At 42.3% G+C, this 12,741-nt stretch overlaps 1 protein-coding gene across 8 annotated transcripts in view; it reads left to right on the forward strand.

Annotated features, from left to right (window-relative positions):
• Positions 1–12,741, forward strand: part of GPM6B (glycoprotein M6B) — a 107,044-nt gene that overhangs the window by 90,074 nt on the left and 4,229 nt on the right. For all 8 annotated transcript variants that reach the window (XM_036384969.2, XM_036384994.2, XM_054514030.1 and 5 more), the window contains 5 exons: positions 2,762–2,948; positions 6,328–6,484; positions 9,615–9,786; positions 11,674–11,747; positions 12,054–12,119. In XM_036384969.2, the coding sequence (XP_036240862.1) occupies positions 2,762–2,948; positions 6,328–6,484; positions 9,615–9,786; positions 11,674–11,747; positions 12,054–12,119 (656 nt within the window). The remainder of the gene's footprint in view (positions 1–2,761; positions 2,949–6,327; positions 6,485–9,614; positions 9,787–11,673; positions 11,748–12,053; positions 12,120–12,741) is intronic.

Genomic DNA, 12,741 nt, shown 5'->3' on the forward strand with positions numbered 1-12,741 from the left:
TGGGCTAAGCATGGCTTTAATCTGCTCATAAAGTGTTCACGGTGGGATCTGGGGGGGAGGTCTGGCAGCCCCAGCACTGAGATGAGGTTCCATCCTGCAGTTAGTTACCCTCTGGCAGGAGGCCATGCAGCTCTGCTGTCAATTTGGGTGCAGAATGACTATGTATGGATGGATACTGTCTCTTGGAAACATGCTGGTTTGGGATGCTTCGTGTGCTTGCAAGCTGGCTGTGTGCTGTTTCCAGGTGTACCAAAGTCTCTCTGATTCCTGCTTTAGTCTTGGGGTCAAGGTGAGTATTTCCTACAGTTCCACATTTGGGCAGTTTTCTCTGTTTAAAATAATGTGGTTGCTTTAGTCACTTCTGAGGGTGTCTAAAGCCAAGATACCCTTGGCTTTGTTCTGCACTGAGAAAATGAAGGCCACCCAAATTCTGTGATGCCTTTTTACTTGGACTGCAGAGGAAGACAAAGAGTATGGCCACTAAGACAATCTGTGTAGCTGCCAGTTGCTGAGAGGTGAGAGGGGGTGGGCCACTGTTCCCTTGTGTTTGAGGGTCTGTGGATTAGTGGCAGATACTGTCGTATGTTTGGATAAGGGATCCAACAAACTCCTCAGGGCAAATGTTCTGCCAGTGGCCTGGAAAGCTGGCCTGGTAGTATGGGGTATTAAACATCAATCCTGGGTCTGCACCAGTGTTCAGTTTTGTCAGGCTGCTCCCATTTTCTGAAACAAACAGCTTTCCTTTTGGATCTTGTCAATCTCTTGTTTTTGCTTCCAGCTCTTTTATTTTCTGTCTTTGATGGAATCCTTCCTTAAAGCAGTGTGTGGGATCTCAGCACAGTTTTTAAGTGATCAACCTCTCCACTCTAAGCAATGATCAGGTGTTGGGTCTCCTGCTTTAGGAGTGTTGCTTGAAACGTTTGTTTTGTGCTGTGACCACAAGTGTGTTGTCTGCTGGGTCAGAGCATGGTTACTTTTGGATAATCTTTCATGGCTAATCCTGCACCAGGTGCATGCATTTCTTGGATTAACTCTGGGAGGTTTGGACCAGATGCTGTGGAGGAGAGTCAGGCTCACAAGTGTGGCTGCTCTTGCATGTGAGCTCTGTCAGGCAGATTCCCCAAAGCAGAGGATTGCTCTGCAAGGTTTGTTGTCTGAACTCAGCTCTGGACCTCTGTGATAAAATGAAAGCCAGAGATGATTTCCTCTGATAGTGTGCATTTGGATTTTGTTTGGCCCGTCACTGCCGAGCCGCAGCGTTTGCCCATTTGGCAGTATTTTTGTCATGAAGATAGTTCCTACTGAGTGGACTCCAGCTGTGGACTAGACTATAAAACCTTCCCAGGATTGTTTCTATACAATCAAATCTTGTCTGCAGTTAGTGAAGTAAGTAATTTTGAGGGTGATAGCTGCTTAAGCCTGACTAGGGCATTTGCTAGTGACTCTCTAAAAGAGGAGTTTCTCACTTATGAAATGGGAAATCTTTCAATTATCGGATGCATATTATTCCCCAGTGCCTCACAGAAGTGCCTGCTCTGCAACTCATTCATTACTGGGAAAGGGAGGGGGATAAAAATAAACTTGCCTCATGTGGTGGCTGGAGACTTGCTGATCTTTGTGACGAATTTTTTGGGTGGGAAGATGTGATGTCCTCATTTGCCAGCTGTCTCCTTGCCTTCAAATGCTTTGTCCATGTAGTGCCTTGCCATAGCAGCAGTGGCTGTCCTGCGACGCTGGCCGCTCCATTAAGCGTTGTCTTAATGGCTTGTGTTCTTTGCAGTTGTATGAAATGCACATTAATGGGGACAGCTTAATGCCATCACCCTGAAGTAATGAATTGGTATGGATTGCCATTACCATTATAGCGCAGTTAAAAGCTGCGTTTGTTTCCGATTTACATTTCCCAGCTTTGTAAGCAGATGGGTTTTCAGGCCACACAGTTGGAACAAACCTGGCAATTCAGCTGCAACCTCCTTATTACAGTGTTCACACAAATAGCAGCTCTGGGGGGATGTTTTGTTAACTCAGACCAGTTAAACAATGCATTTCAGTTGATCATGATACTGCAAACTGTATTCAGGGATCACTGTAAATTCAGTGTATCCTATAAAAAGCTGGAAATGTATTGCTTATTCATACAGCTGCCCTCGACAAAAATTGTTACTCTTTGGACCCCATTCAATTGTTCTGTTGTAAAAGTATCTGTATCCCTATAACCTCATGTGGATTTATATAAAAAGGTAACTTGGGAGTACTGGGAGAGTGTGGGGTAGCTAAGTTTTGTGGACCTAAATGCATTATCTTCTAATGAAAGTGCAAAGCATCTCCTACTTTTCCAAAAGGCTTCCTTGTCTTGAGTAGTTGCCTGTCTAGCTCCCAGAGTGCTGCCAGCGTAGGTGCCATTAGTAAAGCTGAAACATGGTGAGCTCTAGATGAGCAGCTGAATTCCAATGGATCACTTTAGACAGTGATTTTTTTTGCTTTTTCCATTTCATAGGCTGTCTCATCGATCTCCTCTTGATCCTGTAAAGACAGGAGCACTCAGCCCACTTTCTGGGCTTTGAGTCCATACCAACAGATCTGTAGGTCACTGCTTTAGAGGGTGATGCTGTCTTGTACCACCTATAGATTTTTTGCTTAGCATGTCAATGCCTGGGCCTTTTATTCCCTCTGGCTTTTACCAAGTGGAGGACAAATATTCTTTTCCTCATAATTTGCTTTTTGCTTATGACATTTCTTTTGCTTTCTCTCTTCTGCTTAGGTTGCTTTGAATGTTGCATTAAGTGCCTAGGAGGAGTGCCATATGCTTCACTCGTGGCAACCATTCTCTGCTTCTCGGGGGTAGCGTTGTTTTGTGGCTGCGGCCACGTGGCGCTCACGGGAACCGTGTCTATCCTCGAGCAGCACTTCTCCACGACTGCCAGTGACCATGCTTTGCTGAGTGAAGTGTAAGTATGCCTCCCATTCCCATCATTCATCATAACACCCTCATGCTAAACAAGCAGAGGTGGATTCAAACTTCAGTCTCCATCCCTGAGTACTATGTTGCTTGTTTTTGTAACGGTGCTTGGTCATTTACTGGTGTTCACATACAAAGAGCCAATGTGTGTGTCCTGGTATTCCTGCTTACACTGGGACCAGCACTATTTAATATCTTCATCACTATCACAGACAGCAGAATTGAGTGCACTCCCAGCTGCTTTGCACATGACACCCAAGCTGAGTGGTGCAGTTTGCTTACCTGAAGGGACCCAGAGGGACCTTGAAAGCCTTGAGGAGTGGGACTGTGTGAGTCTCATGATGCTCACCATGAGTGAGGGTCTGGGCAGTGCCCAGTCAGGGGCACTGGGTCAGGGCAATGCCCAGTATCAATATATGCTGACAGATGAAGGGATTGAGAGCAGCCCTGCCAAGAAGGACTTGGGGGTGCTGTTGGATGAAAAACTGAGCATGAGTTGGAAATGTGCACTTGCAGCCCAGGAAGCCAATTATATCCCGGGCTGCATCCAAAGCAGTGTGACCAGCAGGGTGAGGGAGGTGTTCTTGCCTCTCTGCTCTGGTGAGACCCCACCTGGAGTGCTGCACCCAGCTCTGGGTGTGCTCAACACAGGAAGGATGTGGACCTGTTGGAGTGACCCCAAAGGAGGCCACCAAGATGATCAGAGGGCTGGAGAAGTGAAAGCTCTGGGGAGACTTTAGAGCAACCTTCCAACACCTAAAGGGACTTACAAGAGAGCTGAAGAGTGACTTGTAGCAGGGCCTGTTGTAACAGAACAAGGTGTAACAATTTTATTTTAAGAGTAGATTTCGTTTTTGTTGATGACATACAGTTGTAAGGGATGTTGGAAATAGCAAAGAAGCATGGTTCTGACCATCCCTCTCATATACCAGAAGCTCCTCTGGTATATGAGAAAATATATTTTTCTCATATACCAGAAGCTGGTTTGGTATATGAGAGAAAAGAAAGAAAAAACTGGAAAGATCTGCAAATGTAGCTTTTGGAGATAACCACAGGTTAAATATTTGGGTCATTTATGTTCCCAAGGCTTCTCTGTGAGGTCAGAGGAAGGCCTGGAGTGCTGCCTTGGGTCCCATGTACAGCAGCCAGCCCAGCCATGTGTGGCTGTGATGAGGGCCCCTGGGATGAGCAAGGTGGGCATGGCTCATAAAGGAGTGCACAGGCAGCAAGCCAGACAGGTGATATTGAAGACTCTGGTATCAGGGCCCTATGCAGCACCCTTAATTCTTATTTTCTTTTTAATTTCTGTTCTCATTGACTCCCTGTGTATGCTTGCAGGCATAGACCTGCCAGTTTGCTGCATGCCTTCTGAGCGCTGGGGCTGGTCCCACAGCACCATTTCAGGGCTTCCCCTGTCCACAGGACCCTCTGTACCCTGACCTGCTCTGGCACTGCTCCCCACTGGGTCCCCCCTTCCAGCACTGCCCACACTCAGTCCCTGGCTGTGGCTGGCAGTGTGTCCCCAGCTCCAGGGCATGAGCCACCAGGGCCCTGCAGTTAGACACAAAATTTAGTGAGAAAATGTAAGCAGCTGTTCTTCAGCAACTGGGTATCAAAACACCCCGTGGTTGCATCAGTCTCCATTTGAGCAAAATAGAAGAAATTGCAAAAGCAGCAGTCACAGGCAGCAAGTTTAATGTTTTGGAGAGTTGTTGACAATGTTTCTTGTCATGTCAGCACCAGCAGCTGGGGAAATGCATAATTCCTACCAAAGCAGCTCAGGGCTCACCACTGTGGAGCCAAGGGGGTGAGAAGGGAGAAGAGGTGTTAGAAAGGGGCAAATTTAAGGCTACAGCAACTTTAAAAAAAAAAGTTAGTAACACACCCTTTGGAATAGACTCTTTTAACCACTTTTCCTGTTACTGATTTCTGGTAGAATGCATTGGGTCTCTCCTGGACTATTAATGATGGTGAAATGATTTCTTCTATACTCTCTCAAATCCTGAGTTAATTTTTTTTGTTCCTTACAGCATAGATGTAACAGATTTATCCAGTTATTTTTAATCAGTTTGGAAAACAAAGATAACACTTCCCACATAAAATTTTAAATGAGCAATATCCTATTTTGATACAAGGGTAACATTTAACTATATAAATGGTAGTCATCAATTTTCCTTAAGCTAAAACATTCAGATGCTCTTTGGAGATCTATGCCAGCAGCTATTTGGTGGAGAGTGGCAAGAATCAGAAAAAATATCTTGAGCAAAGCATATTTATCCTCAGAAAACTGGTAGTGCGGATGTATAAAATTAACCTCTTGGTTCTGTGAATAACTTCGTCGAAAATAACCATCCCAACAATCAAATTCATTTTAAGAAGTTCTAGGGAAATCGTGCTAATAACAAAATATGAATTTTGAAGACCAGAAATGTTGTATGGAAGACCTGGAATTCTGGTCCTCCAAAATAATTAGGTTTGGATACAGAATCTGATTGATAATATTTAGAAATTATTCTTTTCATCTACCTATTCTAACTAAAGGAAAAATACTGTTAGAGTGTCATTGCAGATGGTAGATTTTTAAGAAATCAAGAACTTTCTCAAATAACATCTGAGGGAAGTACTTATACCATGTGCCCTGAGATGATCTTCCTCTGAGTGGTTCCAGAGTGCCTAAAACGGAAGCATTTCCTAAATAACTCTTCCATTAAAAAAAACACCAACAAACATTTTGAGGCACTCAACACTGCTGTGACTTAAAGTGCTGAAACTACCAGCTCACTTGGAACTACCCTTCCAGGCTGTAGAGCAGCCTCAGAAGAAGTCACTGCATGTTTGTGAGTTTTGTATCAGACAAGTATTGCTGAATTCAGAAATTTTTGCAAACTTAAGTAAATCAGATTTCACAGGTGGAAATGGTGAATTTCAGGGACTGCTTCCTTTCCCTAAGCCAAAGGAATGACCACAGAGCCTGGTAGTTCAGTCAGGGGTGCAGCTCCAGGCTTTGCCACTTCTAAGCCCTGCATATTGTCCCTGTCAGCCATTCCCAAGTTAAGAGCAGTAAGAGGAAAAAGTAAAAGCTCCATAGTGAAGGTGTGAAATTGCAGCTTTAACATGGTGCCAAACACCAGTCAGTGCAAGGACTGCAGCACCAACAGGGGATGCAGGACTAATGAACATCAGGATTGCTTACCTGGGAAGGGGCACAGTTGTAACAGTGTTTTCCTGCAGTCTGCTTGCTTCAAATGCTGAGGAGCCTTGAACTTTGTTTCTAGGAGTTGTCTCTCATTTATTATAATTTGAGAGGACTGACTTTGTTTTTATAGGACTGAAATCTAATTATATTATTTCTTTCTTTTCCATTTTAGAATACAGCTAATGCAGTATGTAATTTACGGCATTGCATCATTTTTCTTCTTATATGGCATAATCCTTTTGGCGGAAGGTTTTTATACAACGAGTGCTGTGAAGGAACTGCATGGAGAGTTCAAAACAACAGCCTGTGGCCGCTGCATCAGTGGAATGGTGAGTGGGCTCAGAAATGGGAACATCAGTCTTTGCTGGCTAAAACCTGTTGGGCTCAGTTTGATTCCTGGGCTTTGAATAACAGAATGTTGTTGCCTTCTTTGTTTAACTCCTTGTGTGTGATCAGGGTCAATCCATGTCTTGGTTCTTCTTGAACTTCAAGGGTGCTTGGTTAAATCAAAGTGCTGCAGATGGGCTGGGTGAGGGCTGCCATGGTCTCCCCTGTCATAAAGTTGAACCCACTGGCCTAAAGTAAACTGAGGAGACTGCTAATTTTAAAACATTTAATGTGAGCCAAAATGAAATTCGTGCTTTTAAACGTGGAACACTTGAGTGATGCTTAAAGGCAGACTGTAAAATGGCTGTGGTTTGAAGAGCTATTTAAATATCAAACTGTAATGGCTCTGACTTCCATAGTCAATTGTACTTGAGTGTCTGGATCCTTCAACAAACAGTAATGAATGAATGAAGCTTCACAACATCTTTGCACTTGAATCAAGTATTGATTTGCAGATGGCAAAAGGCAGACAGATAGAATAGCGAGGCTTTTTCGCAAAGCCCTGAAGTTACCAGCCATATTCTCTTCAGCATACTTCTGTGTTAGAACAAAATTGTAAGCAAAGTTTAACTAAAAATAAAACTTCAGATTCTCACCCACATTGTCCCCAAGGGCACACTCTGCAAGAACAGCCATAACTGTTTCTGAGAGAAAATTTCAAAGCTATTACTGAAAATCTGAATTCAAAGCTCGTAGTTATGGAGGAAGCTTAGCAGTATGACAGATCGCCCACGGGAAAGTGTGGGTGAAAAGAGAAGAGGCTTTTGATGTGATTGTTGCATTTTAATATACAGTCTATATCCTGAACTTAAAAAATATGTACTTTCAGCTGGTTAAATACAAAAGAGATGCATGTTTATTTTCATGAGAGTTAGCAATTTTCCACTGTGCTGTTGGGTACTTACTGAATCTTTCAAGAGCTAATAAAAATAAGGCATCTGATAATTTTCCAGTTAAGTGGCTATTTGCTCAGTTTTTTTCCCAGCAAGTATGGCCTTCACCAAGGAGCAAAATTAGATCTAAAGCAGTGTTTTCAAAAGATCCAGAATAAAGTAGAAACATACACATCCATGCATCTCATCAGTGCAGACAATTGCTTGTGCAGTTGAGTAGTTGCAGGCACATGACTGTCAGCTGCTTATACAAATACCAGTGTGACACATGGAAATAGGGCAGAAAAATGTGTTTTCATGTTTGTCCATATTTGTCCATACAATGAAGAAGAGAATTTACCAGCTGAGGAATGGCTTGGAGCTCTGATAAAGCTGCATTAATGTTTGGTGGTGACAGGAAAAGTGCCTGTGTGTTGCTGTGTAAAACCTTAGGGCTAGAACAAGGTTTGTGAGGACATAAAATGTTTAACAGACTAGTGACTGCAGCTGGGTACAGGCAACAGGCTTTTGGACATACAGTGACCTTTTGCCGTTTTGATCAAGAACTCCTCTACTTCTTCTTTCATTACATTACTGAGCAAAGTCCTGAAAGGCAGTCCCATCTTGCATAAGGTTGCTACAGAAGACAGACTTCCATCTTCCCTGAATTATTTGTGTTGGCTCTGGTAATGCAGAATAGCCATTTCCCACAGTTATCACATTAAATGTGAGAGTGAGTGTATTTTTTTCCTGGCTATTTTAGGATTTAAAGGCTTTGTGCACTTCCTCTCATGCACACTTCCACATACACATATGCAAACTCATGTTTTATTTGTAGTGTATCTACAGAAATCCTTTAACCTTTGGTCCTTCCCAAAGTCCAAAGAGAGGATTTTCAATTCTCACACAAAACGTACAGGTCTGGTGTATGGTGCTATCTAATATGAAATAGGGTATTTCAGTGGAGTTGTCTATAAATTAAAGCCTAGCTGGGGTTTTATGGGCCACAGTTTTGCAAGAACTTCCACCTCCCCACACACCACCTCCCTTGACTGAACCGTAACCAGTTGTTCAGCTCTTGCTTAAATACTTGTAGGATTATTCTGGAAAAACCCTGTGGGGATGCAAATTTCCACCACTGCAGCATTAGTTCAGTCCCTTGTTCTGGGTCAGGCTGAGAATCCTCCCCCCTGAGAGCCTTTCCCATCCTTGCTGTTGTCCTCTGGCACACAAATTTTAAGGTAGTAGGGAACCAGTGCTTTACTGAAAGTGAAGCCTTTTCAGCCCACTGCAGCTAAGAGAGAACAGCCACAGCTAACACTGAAAAGAGAGCCCAGGAGATGTAACAGCATCCCCCACCTTCCAAGTGGGATCCAAATCCTGGTCTCACCAGGAGGAGGGAGCTAGGAACTGATGCCAGAGCTACTGTTTCACCATCACACTTTGAAGAGGAGGGAAAAGGGAAGGGGGTTAGTGGGAGGAGGAAGCTGGAGATTTTCAAAGCAATCAGTGCCACATCTTTTAATCCAACCGAAGAAAATACATGTAATGTAGTGGGTTTTTTTTAAAGAGCAAACCCAAACCAGCAAATTTTAGTGGATAAATCCATGATTTTCTAAAGTGAAGTAATTAATTTTCTGCTTGGCAGTGAGTATTAGACCAACTGAATCCTTCTGATCTGCTCTTAACGGTCATGGTATGTTTGCAAAAATAGGTATTTTCAAATGTTACATTCCAAATTGATTTCAATATATCAGGGAGTGTGGGGGAGCTCTGTGAGCATTGATTCACTGCATGGTTTTGATTTGCAAGTTCTATAGAAATGCTAGTATGTTACAGTTAATTTTAAAAAAACCCTTAAATTGATTTTTGTTGGAATTTATTGGTTTTAGCCTACAACCAGCATCCCTGCTTAGCTGAGAATCTTGAGAAATCAATGGGCTGCTCTTTCACATGAGGGCAATCTGTTTACTCAAGCAGGCTGATGAAAAAGGAAATGTCTGAATTACTTTCTCTGTAGCACTTAAACTACCAAAGTATTTGTAAGCAACGAGAATACTGATTTTGTGTGCTTGAAAATCAAATGCTTTCTCACTGGAATTCTGAAAGAATGCTTAAGCTTATTTTGAAGCATTTTTAAGGAAAATTTAAACAGTCTTTTCAAAGATAAACACAAAGTGTTTGTGTTTTCTCTGCCCAGTTTGTTTTCCTCACCTATGTGCTTGGAGTGGCCTGGCTCGGGGTCTTCGGCTTCTCCGCTGTGCCTGTCTTCATGTTCTATAACATCTGGTCAACTTGTGAAGTCATCAAATCTTTTCAGAGCAATGTGACAGTTCCAGGGGACCAGATCTGCGTGGACATCAGGCAATACGGTACCCATTTTAATCCTGATTACATCCTTTATCCATCCTCCTCGGTCTGTCTTCAGTAGTTCTGTCTCAGCCTTATCAGATGAATCAAATGCAAAAGCATCTTCTATCTCTGAATGTGCTATTACTTTTCTAATTAATTCACATTACACTGATCTCTTTCCAGATGCAATCAATTTAACTGAACTGACAAGTCACTTATCTGAAATGATTTTGTAGCAGCTTCCAATACTGTAATATTAGGTTTGAAAATAAATCAGCCCTAAAATAAACTGCTTGGACACAGTGCTGAGAAACAGATAACCTGATTGTGGGTTTTGAACCCATATGCATATATTCTGTTCTCTCAGAAAACTGTTTCACATTTAAAGATGAAGTAAATGTCTGAATGTTGCACTGACAATTACTCTCAGTTAAAAAAACAAAAACCTGCAATTAAAAGTCTGCCATAACTAATAATGAGTTAATACTGCTTTCTGATGACACACAGAAATCTGAGGGAGCTGGGACAATAACTTAAAATAAGGTCAGGCTTTTCATTTCTTAAGGTGAGTTTTTCCTGAAGTTATTCATTTCAGCTTCCCTTGTGCAGAAGATCTTTTGTCACCACTACCTTTGGCTTCATTCTAGCTAGCATTTTCTAGGAATGTTTCTTTCTTTGGACTAAGTCATTCAAAGCTGAGAAAATGGATTCAAAGTTGAAAAAGTAAGAAAGTTTGGCTTTGCTCTCCTGTCCAGGTAAGTGCAGTAGAAGAAATGACACACTAAGTTTAAAAGCAAGTCTTCAAATCAGTTAAACATATACATTCTATTTTAGCAGCTCAGCAAGAGAGGCTGAGAAGACATTTTCTTCAGCAGCAAAGCCCAGGAGTGAAGGGAGATGTGCTCCTCCACCTTCCTGCTTCTCCTGGTTGTTTTGCAGCTGCATTAGTGCTGTCTAGGGTTGTATTGTTCCCCTGAGCAGTAAAACCATTAGGGTTTCAGTGTGTGATGGGAAGAGAACAGCTCCCTAACAGACAACATGTGTCACTGAACTTTCCTCACATTTTTGGGTGGAAGCAATAGCTAAAAGGCTGGAATTGTATGTAGCAGTTGCAGAGAGGAAGCTGACTTGGAAGAAAATCCTATAAAATCTTTTTGAAAGCCATGCCATCCTGAGATCATTTCAATGACCCGCCACATATAGAGTTGCTAATTCCAACCAGCTGGGTTGAAATGCAAAGTTTTATGGGAAAACAAACTGGGTTTCTCTTAATTCAAATAGGTTTTGCTTAAGCTTTACATTTGTTACTGGCCTAAAAGTTTGTTATTTTAAATCTGCTAGATTCTGTTGACTTTTCAGACTTGCAATCATATAAGAAAAGTCACTGGAGTATATGAGGTGCAGCAGACTGAACTTTCTTGTGGCAGTGTTCACTTGATGTTTTTTACCTATTGGAACTAAACCAGAAAAAAATCCTGTAATTCTTCCCTCTAGATCTGTATTCACACCCTTCCACAGTAGTTTCTTGTTCAAGTAGAACCTCATCTAGTAAGTGCTACCCTGAAAGGTGCCAAGTACCTCTGAGATGCAGATTCTCTCTTCTGTGCTGAGTGGGGGAGTAGGCAGAGTGTGCACCTGGACCCAAAGTGCAAAAACCCAACCAACTGCTAGGCTGCCAGATATGAAAACCACATCTGAGAACATGCCTTAGCAGCAGCCCTCAGTGTGAGGAGAAAGCACAACCTGAGGGAGTTGTTTGAATTCCTGCTGCCAGCTCCAAGCTGCTCTGGTCAACGCATGGGCGCCCCGAATGGGAACACAACTGGCAAGTGGGTGAAAAAGATGAGAGGAATAGAAAGCCTGTGTTGATTGCTAAAATTAGTGGTTTCTTTTCTGTGGTATTTCAGGTATTATTCCTTGGAATGCTGTACCTGGCAAAGCCTGTGGCCCAATTTTAGAGAACATCTGCAACACGAATGAGGTACAGAAATGTAACCTATGTGCAGCTTTTGCCTACAAGTCACTTGGGCTCCATGTAATAAATACCTGATTGATGTTTTTGGAGAGAACTCATGCTAGTAGTATAAAGAGATTGCTTTAATTGTAACAATGAAGTAATTGTTACATCATCAAAAAAGAAAATTATTTTCACACTTTTATTTTCTAAAGCTTTGCTACCATGCTAGAAAGATGGTTTTATTGTCTTTATTCTCTAGAACACTTGAAATGCATTTTATACTATTCCTAATGAATTACTTCAATGTTTTAAACATGTTTTTTTCTCTAGTTCTACATGTCTTACCACCTGTTCATTGTGGCTTGTGCTGGAGCTGGTGCCACTGTCATAGCATTGGTGGGTAGTATTTTTTGCTGTTTTATAATTAAAAATGTTCATTTTAGGCTTAAAATGTTTTAAGATGAAATTTTGTATATATTAAAGGTAGTGATACTAGGCATGAAGGGGGGGTGAGCTGTAATCACAATTATTTGCTGCTGTGGTTTGGTCATCACAAGTCAGCAGGTCCCCAACTTTTGCTTTAGGAAGTCACCTTAACCCGCTCCCCCATACTTAGGAAAAAATGATTTGCATGTCCTTTCAAAATCCTACTTCTATCCACTTTTTCTGCTTTTATTTCCACTATTTATTTTCATTTTTGTAGTTTATTTGATCAGCTGCTTATAACCTCTTGGTTTCCTTTGCCTGGAGCCAGGCAGATTGACTGGTCCAACCCTGCAGTGCCCGTTCCAGGTAGCGGTTCCTATGTCTAACGCTTCCTTTAGTGGCCAGCTTCTAACCCTGTGCCAGCCAAGCCCTGGTGTAGTACTCACAACTGGCTGACAAAATGGCCTTAGGGCTTGTACTGGGTTATCCTCCCCGGAGAAATGGCAGGTTTATTTATTTGCATCTTCACCCTGGAAGGAGCTCAGAGTAACATCTGTTGTAAAAGTATCGAGAGTTGCCCAAGTGGGCTTGA

Source organism: Molothrus ater, chromosome 2 (genome assembly GCF_012460135.2).
Source record: "Molothrus ater isolate BHLD 08-10-18 breed brown headed cowbird chromosome 2, BPBGC_Mater_1.1, whole genome shotgun sequence".
NCBI classification, from domain to species: Eukaryota; Metazoa; Chordata; class Aves; order Passeriformes; family Icteridae; genus Molothrus; species Molothrus ater.